Raw genomic sequence first — 19,257 nt, 5'->3', positions numbered from 1 at the left:
ACAGGAGGATTGCTTGAGCTCAAGAGTTCAAGGCTGCAGTGAGTTACGACACACCACTGCACTCCAGTCTGGGTGACAGAGTATGACCCTGTTCCTAAAATGTAAAATAAGGATAAAAAAATAATAAAATGGCAATTGACGGTGAGATACATCTTAATATCAGAAACCTTACAACATGAGGGGAAAATATGTGCCTTAGGATTGAGAAATATATGGAAAAATATATTTATTTTACTTTACTATGTATCAGGAAGTGTTTTAAATTATTTAATTTTTGAATCAGAAACACATTCACATGGTTCAACATTCAGAAGGTGCAAAAGTATTGTCAGGGACAGGTTTCCCAGCTCTCCATCTCTTGGTCCCCTCCCCAGAGGCCACCAATGTTTTCAGTCTCTTGTGTCTCATTCAGAGGTAGTTTATCCTTATATCTGCAAATGAAGTCTTACGTTCTTTGCTCCCTTTTTTACACAAATCGTAGCATATTATACACCTTCTTCTGAACCTCATTTTTTACCTAAAATATCATACAGATGAATCCACATCAGGTCTGTTTCGATTATTTTTATTTTGTTTTTCTAAGATTACATCATAAGCATTTCTCTATCTTTCCACATGATTGTTTTCTGGGGCAGGAAGGAGGGTGCAGGCTCTGTCGCCCAGCCTAGAGTGCATGCAGTGGTGCCATCACAGTGCACTGCAGCCTCAACCTCCCGGGCTCAAGCGATCCTCCTTCCTCAGCCTCCCAAGTAGCTGGGACCGCAGGCATGCACCACCACACCCGGCTAATATTTCGTGTATGTCTTTTGTAGAGGTGAGGTTTTGCCATGTCCCCCAGGCTGGCCTTGAACTCCTGGGCTCAAGCAATCCTCCCTCCTCGGCTTCCCAAAGTGCTGGGATTACAGACATGAGCCACCAAGCTTGACCACGATCATTTTAATGATCATTTTTAATGATTGTTCAGTTCTGTGAGGTGACTAGACCACAATTTAATAAAAAATCCCTGTTGTTGGACACTTAGATTGTTTCCAGTGTTTTGCTATGACAGAGAGCACTGTGATGACCCTCACTCATTCAACAGATATTTTTCTGACCACCATGAATGGCAATCCTCCTGCGTACCAAAGTGTCTTCCCCTCAGGGGCTTACAGTAAAACAGCCGGAACAGCCGGGGAAGTAAATAAGGCACAGAAGTGCTCCCATCCCGCAAAGAGCCTCTGAGGACAGTCTGGGCTCCCACATGAGGAAAAGGGAGGAAAGTGTTGATGGGTTTACCTAGGTGTTCAGGCCAGTGTAAATTAACAAGTTAGGTTACAATTCATTCATCAGGCTTGAGAGTTTGGTGAATGTGTGTCCACCTCAGACGCAGTTCGAATCTTCATGCACTGACCATATCACTGTCCTAGCTCCTAGCTGCACTAAACTCACGAAAGTGAGAAATAAAGAATAAAAACAATTAACACTTTGTAAGCACTTGCCATGTGCCAGGAGAGGCAAGTTTAATTATTTTCCCATTTTCTAGATGAGAAAACTAAGGCACAGAGATGTCAAATAACTTGTCAAAGGTGCAAATAACATAGCTGTGTCTTGAACTAAAGACAGCCGGACTCCCTAAGTGGCCATACTGTACGGCCCTGAGAAAGGCAGCTGGACTTAACCCTGGCGGCACATCTTGTCTTTGCTCCATGGATGCTGACGCCATCCCTTTCTCTTCTTTAAACCAGGGTAAACTCAGGGTGCCTTTATTTCTCGTTTATTGGATGAACATTTTCCTAGGAGGAGCATGGCTTTTTTTCCTCTGGGGAGAATCACCTGCCAGAACCTTTGAGATTGGGATTCTCCTCCTCTACTGCAGGTTCTTCCAACCCTGCAGCCAGGCAGTGCGAGGACAGTGAGTGCCTAGGGGTGACCCAGACCTCACACAGGTGGTCCTGGAGCTACAGAAGCCCAGGCTGATCCTCTGGCTCAGACCGTCCCACCTTCCATCCACTTTCCCCTGCCCCCACCTCGCCCACCCCACTCCTGTCCCACAGACAACCCTCCCATGCCCCCTGCTCCCACTCTGCCCTCAGTCCCCAGACAAAGCAAGCCTAAATCTCATCAGCCAGGCGGGGCTACGCAGCACATGTAATGAAACCTCCTGCCCCATTTCTAATAATTCAATTTCTTCATAGCTATTGGAACAAAAGGCCCTCTTCACCTCAGAATATTCCAAATGCCAAAACAAATAGCAGCGCACGGAAAATGTGACCATCCACAGCAATCCTTCTTTGTTTACTGTAATGGAAGTAACAATGAAAACAACAGAAGAGGCTGGCAGTGAAAAATAGGTTTCCCTCCATTCGCAAGCCCCAGTCCCCTCCTCAGAAGTAACCATCCTCAGCAGTTTTATTTCTGAAATGTTACGTGCATATACATAGAGAAGCGCTTCCCCTGCCTTTTAGACATAAATGGTAGCATACTATATTGCTTGAATCCTTGTTTATCATTATTTTTCCTTCTTACCAATATATCTTGGAGAACTTTCCCTATGAGCACACCCAGGTCCACAATTATTCTTTTCAATAGCTGTAGAGAATTGCATTATGTGGCTATACCATCATTCATTTAACTAGCTTGCCATTGATATACTTTTAGGTTATTTCTGGATCTTTGCTATTACAATTGATGCTGTATTTAAAAATCCTGTGCATATATTTTTGGAGGACTCCTATGAGTATTTCTGTAGAATAAATTCCTGCAAATATTGATTTTAAATAGACGGTGCCAAATTGCCCATCAGACTGCAACATTTTAAAGGAGACTGAATGAATAGCTTAGGCTTGATGGTCAAATCATTTAAAATAACCAAGACTTTATTTTATATGGGAGAGAATCCTGATGCCTTTAAAACATAAACCATTAACACAAAAACATAAACTATAAAAGAAAAGAATGATACATGTTATTACACTAAAATTTAAAACCTTGTATCACCAAAGACACCATTAAAATGTTGACTAAAAACCGCACACCGGGAGAGGATATTTGCAATGCAGTCAACGGAGCCGATATTAGTACCAACGTCTACATGTTATTAACAAAAAGACAAACACTCCCCCCGCCCCGCATTCCCAAATGGAAAAAGGCTAAGAACAAGCCATTCAGAGAAGAGGAAACTGGAACAACCAGTGAACGAAATGGTGCCCAGCTTCACCAAAAAATAAGGAAAATGTAAATTAAACAACAATGAGATAGCATTTCGCACCCTTCAGACTGGCAAAACATTTCAAATCTGGCAATAACAAGAGAAGTGACGTGATTAGGTCTCTTATAAACACGCAGTGGGTGTGGAAACTGGCATGCCAACTCTAGAGAGCAATCGAGCAGCTCCTTGTAGAAATGCCCACTGTACTAACCACGCTTTCTCATTTTGTGAATTTTTTTTTTTTTTTTTTTGAGGCAGAGTCTTGTACTGTCACCCAGGCTGGAGTGCAGTGGCGCGATCTCAGCTCACTGCAAGCTCCTCCTACCGGGTTCACGCCATTCTCCTGCCTCAGCCTCCTGAGTAGCTGGGACTACAGGTGCCTGCCACCGCGCCCGGGTAATTTTTTGTATTTTTAGTAGAGACGGGTTTCACCATGTTAGCCAGGACGGTCTGGACTTCCTGACCTCGTGATCCGCCCGTCTCGGCCTCCAAAAGTGCTGGGATTACAGGTGTGAGCCACTGCACCCGGCCTATTTTGTGCATTTTTGATGTTCTGGCATTTGTGGCCTCACTGATGAGGGAGAGGCTGCCCCTCCCAGGGCTACCCCATTCTTAGAGATGGCAGAGGGCTGGGGTGGGTGGGGCAGCAGCGCCTCTCATATGTAAACTAGCCCGTCCAGAGCCCATGCTCTGATCCACCCTCTCTATCTGGCTCTTATACTCCAAGAGGCAAAATCACCCAGAGCCAGGCACCCGTCAACTAGAGACCACCCCTATGACCCAGAGCCCGCCACCTTGATTTGAACCAACCAGTCCTAAGCTGCTTCCCTGCCCCGACTTGCCTTTTCCACGGAAAACACTGTAAAGGCTCTGGGCTGTGCTCTCCTTTTGTCTCTTCTGCCCCCTGAGCGAAACTGGGGCTTTCCCATGTGGTCCTGCATGGCAAGGAAATGTAAATACGTGTAATAGAAATCTCTTCAATGGCACTAGCCTCTCCATGTGGTAACTCAGTCACCTTCGTCAACTGAAGTCCTGTGGGTACCATTGATAAACCCACATTGTGACCTGAGAAATTCCTGTGCAGGGCCAAGGAAGGATGTACACAAGAGCATTCACTGTGGCATTGCTGGGTACAGCAAAACACTAGAAACAATCCAAATGTCCATCAGGAGGAGAATGATACATGTTGTCCCGTGGTCTCATAATGGGTCACCAGAAAGCAGGAAAATGGAAAAGACTGGAGCCAGGGATCATAATACTGAGTAAAAACAGCAATTTGCAAAATAAATGCAACGTGTTTGTTTATGTGAAATTTTTAAAAAGGTTTATAAAACAATAGTATATATTGTTTACAAAGCATATCCATGTACTGAAAGTATAAAAAACATGGAAGGGGGCCGGGCGCGGTGGCTCAAGCCTGTAATCCCAGCACTTTGGGAGGCCGAGACGGGCGGATCACGAGGTCAGGAGATCGAGACCATCCTGGCTAACACAGTGAAACCCCGTCTCTACTAAAAATACAAAAACTTAGCCGGGCGAGGTGGCAGGCGCCTGTAGTCCCAGCTACTCGGGAGGCTGAGGCAGGAGAATGGCGTAAACCCGGGAGGCGGAGCTTGCAGTGAGCTGAGATCCGGCCACTGCACTCCAGCCTGGGTGACAGAGCGAGACTCCGTCTCAAAAAAAACAAAAAAAAAAAAAAACAAAAAAAAAACATGGAAGGGAAAGAGTCCTTTCAACCTGGAACACGGTTCTCATAGGAAGGAAAGTGAAGGGTGATACTGATTAGGAAACAGTTTGAGGAGGTTTCACCTTTACTTGTGATGTCTCATTGCTTTAAAACCAGGGAAATAGCTGAGCCAAATGTAGTAAAATGTTAAGACTTCTTCAGTCTGGCTGGTGGGTATATGAATGTTTGCTGCACTAGTTTGGGTACTTTACGCTAGAGCTCTTTCATTATGAGAAAAAAGATACTATTTAGGCTGCATGAATAATCTCAAGGTCCTACAAAATAACAACAGCTCAGGAAGCCAGCAAGCTTCTCCACTGTGCCCATCTCAGCTGTGTCAAACTTTCTCCTCTCTCCTTACATCATATCTTTAAAACTTCCTGACTTTTTAGAAATGTCTAAACACTTCTACCCCCATCATGGATATGTCTACATGTTTGGTCAAGTATTCAAACATTAAGTCACACACCTCAAAAGGCCAGTGCTACATTGGAGGGCTGTTTAATTAGTTATCGGGACCAGGCTTGGTGGCTCATGCCTGTAATCCAAGCACTTTGGGAAGCTGAGGCAGGCGGATCACCTGAGGTCAGGAGTTTGTGACTAGCCTAGTCAACATGGTGAAATCCCATCTATACTAAAAACACAAAAATTAGCTGGGCGTGGTGGCACATACCTGTAATGCCAGCTACTTGGGAGACTGAGGCAGGAGAATCACCTGGACTTGGGATGTGGAGGTTGCAGTGAGCCGAGATAGTGCCATTGCACTCTATCCTGGGCAACAAAAGCGAAACTCCGTCTCAAAAAGAAAAAAGAAAAAAGTTATCAGACCCCTACCCAGCCCAGACAAAAGGCTAAGAACAAGCCATGCAGAGAAAAGGAGGGGTAGGGAAGAGAAAAAATATCTACTTCTCGGCTTCTAACAAAAATAAGTTGGTAAACAATTTCTAAAAGTATATAAAAATTTTCAAATTAAGTTCTTCAGAATTTTCATGAATCAGAGTTATTTTACCTACAATAACAAAGTATCTATACCTTAAAGTATTTCTTTTGTTTTTACTAAAAGCAAAAGGCATATTTCATTCATTCTCTCAAAATAAGGGCTACATTTTACTAGAAATATTTAAGAGCCCTTGCTTGGCCATGAGGTTTTTAGCAGCAAATATCAAGGGAACAGTGACTAAAAGCAAAGACATTGAGTTATCTGTCATAATAGGAAGCACACACATGAATGGTGTGGGGGTTGGTGCAGTCACACAAGAATCTCATCCAGACCCAGGATTTTTCTTGCTTTCTTTTATACGATTTTTGGTGTCTTAGCCAGCCTTCAAATTTGCCCTCGATAATACCCACTCTCTGGTATTCACTTTTCCTACATTTTACCAGGGCTGGTCTGTGTGACCAATAGAATATAGCTGAGATTACATCAGAGGTTAGGTTATAAAAAGGCTGCAGCTCCTGTCTTGGGTTCACATGCTCTCCTTCCCTTGTTCTCTCTCTTACTGTCTTCATCTCTCACTGAAGAAAGTCAACTGCCAAGTCATGAGCCACCCAATGGAGAGGCCCACTTGATGAGGCACTAAAGCTTTTGTCAACATTGACCAAGAACTGATACCCACTGGCAACCAGAAGGGTGGGTTTGGAAGTGGGTTCTTTAGCTCCAGTGGGCCTTGAGATGACTGCAACCCTGTCAATTAGCCTGAATGCAACCTTGAGAGACAAGAGCGAGAACTACCTGCTAAACCATTTGCAGTTTCCTGACCCTTAAAAATGGTGTGAGATAATACATGCTTGTTTGAAAGTGCCATGTTTCAGGGTAAATTGTTATGAAGCAATGGATAACCAATACACTCAGTGTGTCTGCCACGTTTCCCCTGACGGAGGTAAAACAGCTGTTATAGATCCACACACCATATGATCCCAGGACAGTGTCTCTGGCAGGAAGAAAAGGGGATGGAGCTACCAGGGTCTTCCTATGTGCCTTTTACCTTTTATCAAGGAGGGAAATCTTTCCAAGAAGCAATCCAGCAGAGTCCCTGTTACTTCTCATGTCCAGGGGGTGGGGTCTGATGATCACCGTGAGCTCATGATTCACTCTTAGCTGAAACCGAGGACCAGGCCTCTCAGCTGCTTTACAGGGAGGTGAGCAAGGAGCAAGTGGGCCGGAGATGGCTGCTGGTAACCAGCAACAGTCTCTGCCAGCCTCCCACGGGCTCCGTTTATCTAATTGTTTGCACCTGGCATCCTTCATGCTTCGTATTTACTGTAAGCTGGACGTTAGGCCTCAATTAGATTCAGGTGACATCGTTTTGGCATGAATATTCACAGGTGATGTTGTGACCTTCCTACTCTACCGAATCAAGAAACTACCAGGTTCTTCACTAAATTAACATTTTCAGGATGTAAGCAGAGGGTGATACGCCATCAGGCAAAAGCCAATCTGGAATCTATGTGCATCTTTCTCCCCAGTATCTGTCCTGGGTGGCTTCACATATCTTAAACTTATGGGAAGTCCAGGTTCCTCTAGAAATTCATTTTGGGTTGTCTTGTTGGAAGTGTGTGTGATAAGCAATCTGTTTCTCCCACGTGATTTCCTGGGATGGATGAGTCATACAAGCAGTGTTAACTTTGTTAAAAAACACCTGCGAAGATCATGAGACGACTAAAAAGCAAATGCAGAGATGCTGGAAAGCGATTCTTCCTCGATGTCATTCGCTTGAAGTTCTTAGGGCGTGAGCAGAGGGTCAGGAACGAGGGCAAATGAAAGGAACCTTCTCAGGAGTTTAGCACCCAGCAGAGGACAGGCTGAGGCCTGCTACTCACCAGCCCTTATTAGCTGTGGAGACCGGTCTGGCAGGCTCAGTCTTTGGGGTCCAGGTTAGCAGCTCCTTCACGGCCTTCCCAGGCACAGTCACGGATTTCTGGCTGACGTGTTTGCATGGAGGAGACTGTGCGGCACTGCTGTCTCCTCGTCCACAGGGAACAGAAACGTATGTGCATTCGTGGAAGTCAGCCAGGTCCAAGGAGGTGGGGACAATGGGGGCCATGTCAGGATGCACTGTCTCTGAACGGGTGGTGCGTCCCCAGCGGCCCCAGGTGCCTGCAGCTCATGTACAGCAGGTGGCCTTGCTTTCTGTTTCACTGGGATGACCCGGAAAAAGAAACTTATCCATGGCTGTCTTCCCCTTAACATGACCCCATGCCCTCCTCCACCGCTTACCCTTCTCTGCTGCTCAGTGGCAGGGGTCTCTGTCCTTGGTTCTGGTGCCATTCCTGCCCCCGCATGGACAGTGCCCATGTCTTGCTGTCATCTCAGATGCATCTTAAAGTAAAAGCATCCTCCACCCAGCTTCCCCACGTCTGTCCCAGTTTCCCCAACTCTGCTGAAGACAGCCCCACTCCTCCCTACCCCCAGGCTAAAAGTGAGGGCTCAGCCTTGACTCGCCCTGCCCATCCAACCAGTCCCTCGTCCTGAGAGTCTTCTGCAGCAATAACTTCATTAACTTGTCTTCCTGCAGCTGCCACCCTGGCCTGGCCACCATCATCCTAGGAGAATGGGCCACCATCCTCCTTCCTCATTCTCCATCCCCATTCTCATCTTCCTTCCAACGCTCTGCTGCTTGAGACCTCTCCAAGCTCCTCCTCATGTCGCATGTGGGCCTTCCCCTTTGGACCCTGCCTTTCTATTCCACCATATCTCTGGGGTCTATCTGTTCCAGAAGCCTTGACTCTTACTACCCTCTGATAACCTCAGACGTGCCGTGTGTCAGGCATCCTACAGCCATTACCTTTAGCCTTTACAGCTACTGTGCAGCATAGGAATGACAGTATTGTCCCTTTCGCAGATGAGGAAAACTGAGGCCCAGAGAGATCATGCACAGGTCACACTGCCTGTAAATAGCAGAACTGGGATCCAACGTCATGACTCAGAAGGGCTCTCATCCAAAGTCCTTCATCCTGTGAAACAGGTCCCATTACACCCCTTCCCTCCTCTACCAGGGGCTCTTGCTGTGCCTTGTCCCAGTGCCCTGCCTGCTCCTCCCAGCTGCCTCCGGTCCCGCAGCCCACACCTCCGCACAGCTCCTCAGATGTTCCAGCCCACACTGCTCAGCCCTGCCTCTTAACTTTTCTGGCAGGAATCTCAGCCCTGCACAGTTTAGTACTTAATTATAGATTGCCTTGTACGGTTCTCTGCTTATTTCACATTTGCCTGTCTTTTTCCCAAGAAGCCTGCAAATGTCTGAATTGGGGATGGAGCTTCTATGTTCTCTTGTCCCCCCACACAGCACAGGGCCCCGACACAGCACAGGACTGGGCACACAAGCACTCAGTGGAGCTGACTTGACCTCCCAGGAAGGGGGCAGGGTCTCTGCTGTCCAAAACTGACTGGATTCCACCCTGACACACCCGCCCCCACCCCAGCAATACGCCTCAGATATCTGCACACACATGCACACATGCATACACACACGTACGCACACGCGCTTTATCTCATCTAAAGCTCTCTTTTCAACCTGAGGCAATGATATGCCTGGAATTACCTACCCAAGACGGACAACTCCCTCCTAACTGAAGCCTGGCCTTGCCCTCATTGCGGAATTCCCATACAGATCAGTGAGTCCACCAGAATGGTGTGAGCTCCCCAGGAGCGGGGAAGCCACTGATGTCACATCCTGACAGAGAGGCTGGGGCTGGATTGGCACTTGGTGGAGGCCTTGGCGTCTTGATTCTGATTCTGGTCCTGTTGCTGTGTGGTCTTTGAGGGGAGCGGGAGATGCAGTCTTACCGTCTTTGTTATATCTCCATGAGGGGACATTTTGTGGGTGTGAGGATCACTCCCCACCATCCGGACCACATGATACAGCTCCTCAGGGAACAGAACCGCAGCCCCTGGAGCTAACCCTGGTCCTCTCACACCACCTCCCTTACCAAAATGTCTGTCTGCCCTGACCCCGACATCCCCACAGGTGACCTCCCCAGCTGCTCCTCCTTGGGGTTAAACATTGCTATCTCAAACTTCTCATTTCTGAGCGGGAGGAAGAGCACGCAACACGAAGCCTCACACACTTAGAATGATCTAGATTTCAGGTTGATTTCTTCCCGCACACTTAGAAGATAGCATGAGGGCTTGGGGCTTCGCGAGAGGGTACTGACCAAGGTCACAGGGTCTGTGAGGGGCCCAGGAGCAGAGACAGAGAGAGGTGCAGAGGCGGTGGTGGGTGGGGCTCCCAAAGTCAAACTTCTCTTACAATTTTACCCAGGGCCGATGCTAACATGTAAATAAACAGACAAGTGAATAAACAAAGGGGTGTTTATATAAGAAAAACAAATAAAAATGCTTGTGTAACACACCACACATACCACACAGCCTGAAGGAGCCCAGGAGGGGCATCTCTTTGGGGATGTCCTAAAGAGACAGGGTGGGCACCGTCCTCCTGGAGGGAGGTGGGCTCGGAAGCCCTTCACTGCCGCGGGAGCATGTTGGGGAGGGAGGTGTCCGCCGATAACCATCACGGAGGTTTTGCAACTGAATGTTGCAGCTGAGGACTGGGCAGAGCCTGCCTCCTTGGGCATGGCCCTGTGTCGGGGAGCAGTGAATGCGCCCTGGTGTACCACAGATGGGCAGAGGGCTGAGGATCCTGTGCCCGAGATGAATCTAGCCAAGAAATGAAGCCAGCGGGGGGCTCACGGGATCAGGACCCTGCTCACACACCGGAGGGCCGTCTGCATCTCATCCTGGGGCCCCTTTCCAACCTTTGGGGTTGCCTCCTGGCGGAGCTTAACAGGCCGAGGCAGCTTCCTGAGCAGCCTGAGGTTGCTCCAGCTGGGTAGAGACGGCCACATTCCAAGCTCCGGGGTGGCAGGGAAGCTGGGCAGGGAGTTCCTACAGGGAGCGGCAGCCCAGGCTTGGGCAGGCAAGCACTGAAGGGTGGTTCCTCCTTCGGCGGAAAGCCAGAGGCGGAGGAGATGGAAGAACAGGTGTTCAAGGGGGACCCGGACACCCCTCACTCCATCTCCTTCTCGGGCAGTGGATTCCTCTCCTTCTACCAGGCCGGGGCCGTGGACGCCCTGCGGGACCTGGCCCCCCGGATGCTGGAAACAGCCCACCGCTTCGCGGGGACATCGGCGGGTGCTGTGATCGCCGCCCTGGCCATCTGCGGGATTGAAATGGGTAAGGCCTGTGTTCTGGGTCCCCTGGGAAGTCTCTTGGGGGATTCCACAGAGACAGAAGGAGCCTGAGGGAGGCTGGGGATGCTTTGGGGGACAAAGCCAGGCCTGGATGGCAGGAAGGGAAGGGAAGAACTGGTTGGAGTAGGACAGCAGCAGCTGTGACATTTGAAGGTTGAGGTCTGCAAGGCCCCAGTCTCTGACCTGCAGGGTGAGCCTGGACCCCTGTCCCTCTCCCTCAGTGCCCTTACCTGTGAGATGCTCTGTCTCCCAGCGCCTGGGAGAGTGAAGGGCAGTATCTCCCTCAAACATTGAACATGGTGCTGTCAGAAGCTACACCAAAGCACAGTCATACATTGGGGTTCAGTGTTGCTCCTGCCTGGCCTCTTTCAAAATGAAAATACCCTTGGGAGAGGCAACTCTTCAAATCTCTATCACCCTGATTGGGATGTATTGTCCACCATTTCCAGGTGGCTGGAAAGACGAACGCCCCGAGGCTGGAAGGGTAGACAGGAGAGAGCCCAGAGTGGGAGAAGAATAGGAAGGGGTGGGGAGAGAAGACAGAAGCTCTCACTTCACCTTCTGTCCTGCTGGTCCAGGAGCCCCAGCGAGAAGGACTGCTACGTTGCTCACCCAGAGAGAGAAACTGTCCCAGGGAGCAGATGCGTCTAGCAGCCCCGAGGAACAGGCCCAACAGCCTAGTGGGCTACCTTGGAGGGGTATTTATTCATTTACGGAGCTCCTGTTCTAGACGGGGCCATGTTCCAGGCACTGAGGACAAAGTCCCTGCCCTTCTGGAGCAGAAATTCTAGAGAAAAGAAGCAGATAATAAACATCGAAACAAGGCATCTTCTAGGATAAGGTCAGGAAGTGATATGATCCATGAATAAAATTAAAGTGGGAAAAGGACTGAGAATAAAATGGAGACTATTTTAGGAAGGTGGTCAGGGAAGCCTTTCTGAGGAGGTGACATTCAAGCCTAGAGCTGGGTATGGTGACAGAACAAGCTACTGGGAGCTCCTGAAAAGGAGAATTCGTGGTGAAGGAGCAGCCACAAAGCCTGTGGTGTGGAAAAGGTGGTGGGAGGTCAACCCGGGCCAGGTCATGTGGCCTCAGTAGCAAGCTCTGATCTCACCTAAGAGAGGGGAGCACAGGCGGCTGTGACAGTGGGTGGGGAGGGGCAGAGAGCGTGAGCTCCTCACGTGGGATCCCAGCTCTGCCGTTTCATGACGCGTGCCCAAAGCAAGTTATTGAACGTTCTGCGCCTCTGTTTCTCTATCTAGAAAAGTGAGATCCTAGTCGTGCCTGGTTCCCGGCATCATTATAGCAGCCGTCTCCAGCCTTTATGACACCAGGGACTGGTTTTGTGGAAGACAATTTTTCCACACACCAGGGTTGGTGGGGGATGGTTTCAGAATGATTCAAGCGTATTACATTTGTTGTGCAGTTTACTTCTATTATCATTACATTTTAATATATAATGAAATAATTATACAACTCACCATAAGGTAGAATCAGAGCCCTGAGCTTGTTTTCCTGCAAGTAGACAGTCCCACCTGAGGGTGATGGGAGCCAGTGACAGATCATCAGGCATTAGATTCTCATAAGGAGTGTGCAACCTAGATCCCTCCCATGAACAGTTCACTAGAGGGTTCACCTCCTATGAGAATCTGGTGCCGCCACTGATCTGACAGGAGGCGGAGCTCAGGGGGTAAGTTAGTGAGCAATGGGGAGCCACTGTAAATACAGATGAAGCTTCCCCTGCTGCTTACCTTCTGCTGTGCGGCGTGGTTCCTAACAGGCCACAGACCCGGGGCCATGGCCTGGTGGTTGGGAACCCCTGGTTATAGGATTGGCTGAGCTAATATGAATCCCTGCTTAGAACAATACCTGGCATATGGCAAGTGTTCGGAATGTGGCAACCATCTGATTAGGCTTCTTAAGATCTCTGACCGATGGGCAGAGTGTGTTTGAGGGGGCAAGGTGGAAACTAGATGAGGGAAGAGATTGGGTTCAGGATGTGCTTTGAAAGTAGAGGCCATGAGACTTACTGGAGGGCCGGCTGGGCTGTGTGAGGGAGAGGCTTCAGACAATAGCCTCCTCCCAGCCCAAGCAGGGTACTTCCTGGCTGGGGACCTCTATGCTGGGTGGAAAGTCTTTATTTTAAAGAATAATAGTAATGCCCATTCACTGAGTACCTCTATATATAAGATTTTTTTTCTTTTTAATATCTCACAAGTAATAAACACATTTTTCTCACTGGACAAAATTCAAACAATGTGAAAATGTATAGAGTAAAAGTAGAAAGTAGAAAGAGGCCAGGCACGGTGGCTCATGCCTGTAATCCCGGCACTTTGGAAGGCTGAGACAGGTGAATCAGAAGTTCAAGACCAGCCTGGCCAAATGGCGAAACCCCTTCTCTACTAAAAAAAATACAAAAATTAGCCAGGCGTGGTGGTGCACACCTGTAGTCCCAGCTACTCGGGAGGCTGAGATGGGAGATTGCTTGAACCCCCCAGAGGTGGAGGTTGCAGTGAGATCGTGCCGCTACACTCCAATTTGGGTAACAAAGCCAGACTCTGTCTCAAATAAATAAATAAATAAATAAATAAATAAATAAATAAATAAAGAGTAGAAAGAAAGCCTCCATTTGCCTGGGTGCGCCTAATCCCACCGTCCCTCCTCTAGCCAGTGCTAAGGGCTAGGCATGGATCTTTCCAGATCTTTTTAACGCACTGTCTTCTGTGAATGTAGCCGTTAATGGCTCTTCCACAGTGAACTCCAGGCCTTCAGAATGGGGCTAGGGTGACAACCCCTACTCTGTCCTGGAGTCACAGAATTCCTGCCTTGAAACACCTGGTGCAGGGATTCTCCTTCCTTTTCCAGGCACCTGCGTTGCTCGTCTGCTCCATTACTCTCACTTCTCTGTCTTTATGTCATCTTAATATATAGCATCTGGGCGCAGTGGCTCTTGCCTGTGATCCCAGTACTTTGAGAGGCCAAAGCAGGAAGATTGTGTGGGTCCAGGAGTTCAAGACAAGCCTGGGTAATACAGGGAGACTCCATCGCAAAAAAAAAAAATTAAAAATTAAAAAAAATAATAAAAAAAAAGAGGAAGAAGAAGAAAGAAAGAAAGAAAAAAGACTTTTCAGAACTAATTTAACTCATTCAGTTTGAATACCGCTGCAAGCCTACTTGACCAGGCTGTGATGGTCACGGACGGCAGTGGTGGGAACTAAAACCTATAAAAAGGACATCAAGCAGTGGGGTGTAATCAAGGACTAGACTGTGGGCTGCTCATAATGATGGCAGAAGTCCAGGGAAGGGTGAGGGAGGTGTGTGTGGGACTCACTCTGTCCACTCAGTAGCATGTTTATGAGACTTGTCAGTGTCACTCCAGTCTAGTTCATTCACTCATTTAACTGCCATACAATTTACTCTTAACTAGCACTCCCTTTCTATTAGGCACCATTCTACCTCTGGCATATTAACTCATTCAGTCCTCACAACAGCCCTCCCAGGTGAAAACTGTTATTACCCCATTTTACAGAGGAGGAAACTGAGTCACAGAAAATTTAAATAAGTTGCCTACAGTCACATGGATAGCACTTGGTAAAGCTAGAATTTGAACCCAGTCTAGCCAGAGTCTACGTTCTTATCCTTTAAATTGCCCTGCTTAACAATGCAATGTTAAGGGGTGCAGAGGCAGGGTTGGGGAGTCTCTCTGAGCAGGTGGAATTTCCACACAGAACTGAAGTGGGTAAGGGAATGAGCCCAAGAATATCTTGGGGACAGCATTCTATGTAAAGCAAAAGTCCCTTCGTTAGTTAGAAGCCGAAAAGGAACCAGGGCTAGGTCTCCGGTTTTTCTTCAAGTCTCTGTATTCCTATGCCACAGTACAGTTAGTCATTTTATTGATGGATATGACCAATTTCCTTGTTGTTACAACCGTGCTTGTTTGTGTCTCCCATGCTCACATGGAATGTATATCATTCTAGGGTATTTGTGTCATTAACTTTGTTAATGACTTTGATAAGTTACTCTCCAAAGCAGTTGTACCAATTTAATCACAAGCAGCAGATACGAGTTCTAATTTCCCCACAATGTCACACTTGAAAATCTTATGCCAATCTAACAAATGTGAAATTGTATCTCATCTACTGTATTTAATCTACCTATCCTGATTGCTAGTGATGTTCAGCATCCCCACGTACTTATTGACCACTAGACGTTTCCTCTTCTGCAACTTGCCTGCTCACCACATTTCCCTATTTTTTCCTACTGAGTTATCTTTTTTCTTTAATGTGTAGACGTTCTTTATATATTCTGTACACTTATCATTCACCAGTTATACACAATGCACCTCTCTTTTCCCACTCTATGTCTTGTATTTTTATTTTGCTTTGATGTCTTTAGTTACTCAGATATTAATTTTAATGCTCTCAAATGTATCCATCTTTTCATCTGACAATTTGGGTTTTGTTTTGTTTTTGAGACTGGGTCTCATTCTCTCACCCACATCGGAGTGCAGTGGCACATTCATGGCTCACTGCAGCCTCGAACTCCCAGTCTCAAGTGATCCTCCTGCATCAGCCTCCTGAGTAGCTGGGACCACAGGTGCGTGCCACCACGCCCGGCTAATTTTTAAAATTTTTTCGTAGAGTCAGGGTCTCACTATGTTGCCCAGGCTGGTCTTGAACTCCTGGGTTCAAGCGATTCTCCCTCCTCAACCTCCCAAAGTGCAAGGTTTACAGGTGTAAACCACTGCGCCTGGCCATCCTCTTATATAATACGTGTTATAAAATATCTTTATTACAATTATTTCTTCTACATTGTCTTTCGAAAGTTTTAAAGTTTTCATATTTAGGTTAATTCCTCAGGAATTCATTTTGTTGATGGTTGAGGTAGAGATCTAATTTTTAAATTGTTTTGCCATGTGATAGCCAATTAGAGGCTATCTCCACACTTACTTGAAATGCTGCTTCTGGAATATTCAAGTGTCTCTTCTATTCTGTTGGCTCATTTGTCTATTTCTGTTGTAATCATTATAGTCTTATAATAAGGGGTTCATCACCTATGGCGAGCAATCTCCTCCTCTTCCTCCTCCTTTTTTCTTCTTCAAATATTGCCTCCATTATGTTTGGCCCTTTCCCCGCCCCATGTGAAAAGCTCTGCTGGGCTTTTGACTGAAATTGCATCTTCCCATTTATAAATACAGTTGATCTTTCTATTCTGGTCTTTTTTTTTTTGTCCTTCAGTAAAGATTTTGTGTGTTTTATTAGATTTATTTTTCCCTTGTAGTTTTATTTTTTATTGCTATGGGAAATGGGATCTTTTTTTTTTTACCTATAGCATTTTCTTTCTTCCCTTCCTTCCTTCCTTCCTTCCTTCCTTCCTTCCTTCCTTCCTTCTTTCTTTCTCTTTCTTTCTTTCCTTCTTTCTTTCTCTCTTTCTTTCTCCCTTTCTTTCTTTCTTTCTTTCTTTCTTTCTTTCTTTCTTTCTTTCTTTCTTTCTTTCTTTCTTTCTTTCTTTCTTTCTTTCTTTCTTTCTTTCTTTCTTTCTTTCTTTCTTTCTTTCTTTCTCTTTTGATACAGAGTCTTGCTCTATTGCCCAGGCTGGCATGCAGTGGTGTGATCTCAGCTCATTGCAACCTCCGCCTCCTGGGTTCAAGAGATTCTTCTGCCTCAGCCTCCTGAGTAACTGGACTTACAGGCACCCCCCACCACACCCAGCTAATTTTTGTATTTTTAGTAGAGATAGGGTTTCACCATATTGGTCAGGCTGGTCTCAAACTCCTCACCTTAAGTAATCCACCCACCTCAGCCTCCCAAAATGCTGGGATTACAGGTGTGAGCCACCGCACCCAGCTAGCATTTTCTGAGGCCCTCCTCAAGGTCATGTCCCCACTTTTGTAGCCAGCTTGGGGCTTTTCTGTCCTGAGATCCTGTGTTTTTTTTCTGTGAAAGCTGAGGTGGCAGAGGTGCATCTTCTGACATGTATGCCCAGTTTTGCGACCAGGCCAGTGCAAGTCACATGCAAATGTTTGTAAAAGCACTTAACACAGTGCCTGGTTTTTACTAGAGAGGTGGTAACCTTCATTAACCCATTCATTCACCTAGGAGGGGTGGTCTCCGTGATTGCCACTGGGGGTCCAGAGTTTCCAATCTTGTCAGAAGTGGGGTTGGAAACATGCCTTGAAGCTGCATTTGCATAATTTTGAAAAATAAAATGTTTCTTATAAAAGAATAGTGATTTGGCAGACTTAAAACCCTACTCCCACTTAAGCTACTTCTTGGCACCTTTCTCCCCATAAAAAACTGGCAAGCCAGTCTGTCCCTCCGTCCTTCCCTTCCTCCCTCCCTCCCTCCCCTACTTCCTTCCTTCCTTCCTTCCTTCCTTCCTTCCTTCCTTCCTTCCTTCCTTCCTTCCCTCCCTCCCTCCCTCCCTCCCTCCTTCCCTCCTTCCTTCCTTCCTTCCTTCCTTCCTTCCTTCCTTCCTTCCTTCCTTCCTTCTTTCCTTCCTTCCGTGTTAGTTGAGCATATACTAGGCCCTGCAGAGGATGTGAAGATATAACACAAAATGAAACTCTGATCTTGCTACAAGGAGCTTACAGTCCACTCAAACTTAAAGGCAGCTACCAAATAGTTATAATGCAAGAAAGTTCCAATTGAGCTGGGTACGGTGGCTCACGCCTGTAATCCCAGCTCTTTGGGAGGCCGAGGCGGGCGGATCACAAGGTCAGGAGATCGAGACCATCCTGGATAACACAGTGAAACCCCGTCTGTACTAGAAATACAAAAAATTAGCGGGGCATGGTGTTGGGCGCCTGTAGTCCTAGCTACTCGGGAGGCTGAGGCAGGAGAATGGCGTGAACCCGGGAGGCAGAGCTTACAGTGAGCTGAGATCGCGCCACTGCACTGCAGCCTGGGCGACAGAGCAAGACTCTGTCTCAAAAAAAAGAATAAAGAAAAAAAAGAAAGTTGCAATTTAATGTTAGAGAATTATAAGGCATAGGAGTGCAGAGGGATGGAGAAAACACTTCCAAACATGGAAGGCCTCATAGAAGTGGCATTTGGGCTAGTCCGTGCTTGAAAGGTGAGTAGAAGTTGGACAGGTAGAGACAGGTTGGGCAGGAACCAAGGCTTCCAGCAGGGATGTAGCATGACAACACGACAAAGCCACGCAGTGGGGAAACGTGGTGCCTCCAGAGCATGGTAAACAGTGCAAGTCAACTGACGTCGGGAATTGAAAGGTGTAGCCTCTCCTGTGGTCCAAGTGCCCCTGCCATGTCTGCACTCCAGCTAGTCGGAAAGGGAAAAGGGAAGGGCACAGTCCTTTAGAGCAGGACTCGGAGGTGATACACGTCCTGTCAGCTACATCCCATGGATTGCAATTTAGTCACATGGTCACACCTGACTGCAAGAGAACCTAGGAAATGTAGACTTTATTTTGGGAGGCCATGTGGCCAGCTAAAAATCGGAGGTTCAATTACGAAAGAAGAAGGGGAGAATGGGTATTGGGGACAACGAGCAGTCTGCGTTGCAACAACCATAATCAATGGCATGAGGATCCTGGAGAAACTCTGCCCCTGCCTGAGACCAAGACCATGACTTCATAATCACAAAGTTGGCCAGGTCCCTTGGCTCGTGCCTGTGAGCCCAGAATTTTGGGAGGCTAAGGTGGGAGAATTGCTTAAGGCCAAGAGTTTTAGGCCAGCCTGGGCAACAAAGTGAGACCCTGTTTCTACAAAAAATAAAATAATTAGCCAGATGTGATGGCTTATCCCTACAGTCCTACCTACTCAGGAGGCTGAGGTGGGAGGATCCCTTGAGCCCAGCAGTCTGAGGCTGCAATGAACTACAATTGTGCCACACTGCACTCCACCCTGGGCGACAGAGTGAGACCATGTCTCTAAAAACAAACAAACAAACAAACAAACAAACAAACAATCACAAAGCCAAGTCCAGTTTGTTGTCTGGGAAAAGGCTCAGCTCTGGCCCACCAGCAGCTGCCCTTCTGGCAGTGGAAGCATGAGAGCTTCGGTCCTGCAGCAGGGGGCCTGGGCAGTGTACCATGGCACCTATTGTGTCCCCTTCCTAGAATGACCCTCTGCCCCCCTTTCAGAGAGAAAACCTTCTCCCCAGACACCATCCCATTTTACCCCACTCCATCTCTCTTT

General features: G+C 47.3%; 1 protein-coding gene across 10 annotated transcripts in view; it reads left to right on the top strand.

Moving 5' to 3' along the window:
* Positions 1-19,257, top strand: part of PNPLA1 (patatin like phospholipase domain containing 1) — a 74,129-nt gene that overhangs the window by 18,796 nt on the left and 36,076 nt on the right. For 3 of the 10 annotated variants that reach the window (XM_078000204.1, XM_028847621.2, XM_078000205.1), the window contains exon 2: positions 10,940-11,082. The exons of 2 other annotated variants lie outside the window; for them this stretch is intronic. In XM_078000204.1, coding sequence (XP_077856330.1) covers positions 10,940-11,082 — 143 coding nt within the window. Of the gene's footprint in view, positions 1-10,869; positions 11,083-19,257 lie in introns of those variants that run through there. 5 more of the 10 variants (XM_015136249.3, XM_015136248.3, XM_078000203.1 and 2 more) reach the window with 2 other exon arrangements.

This window comes from Macaca mulatta, chromosome 4, assembly GCF_049350105.2.
Source record: "Macaca mulatta isolate MMU2019108-1 chromosome 4, T2T-MMU8v2.0, whole genome shotgun sequence".
Classification (NCBI taxonomy): domain Eukaryota; kingdom Metazoa; phylum Chordata; class Mammalia; order Primates; family Cercopithecidae; genus Macaca; species Macaca mulatta.
This window is presented reverse-complemented; position numbering and strand designations above follow the sequence as displayed.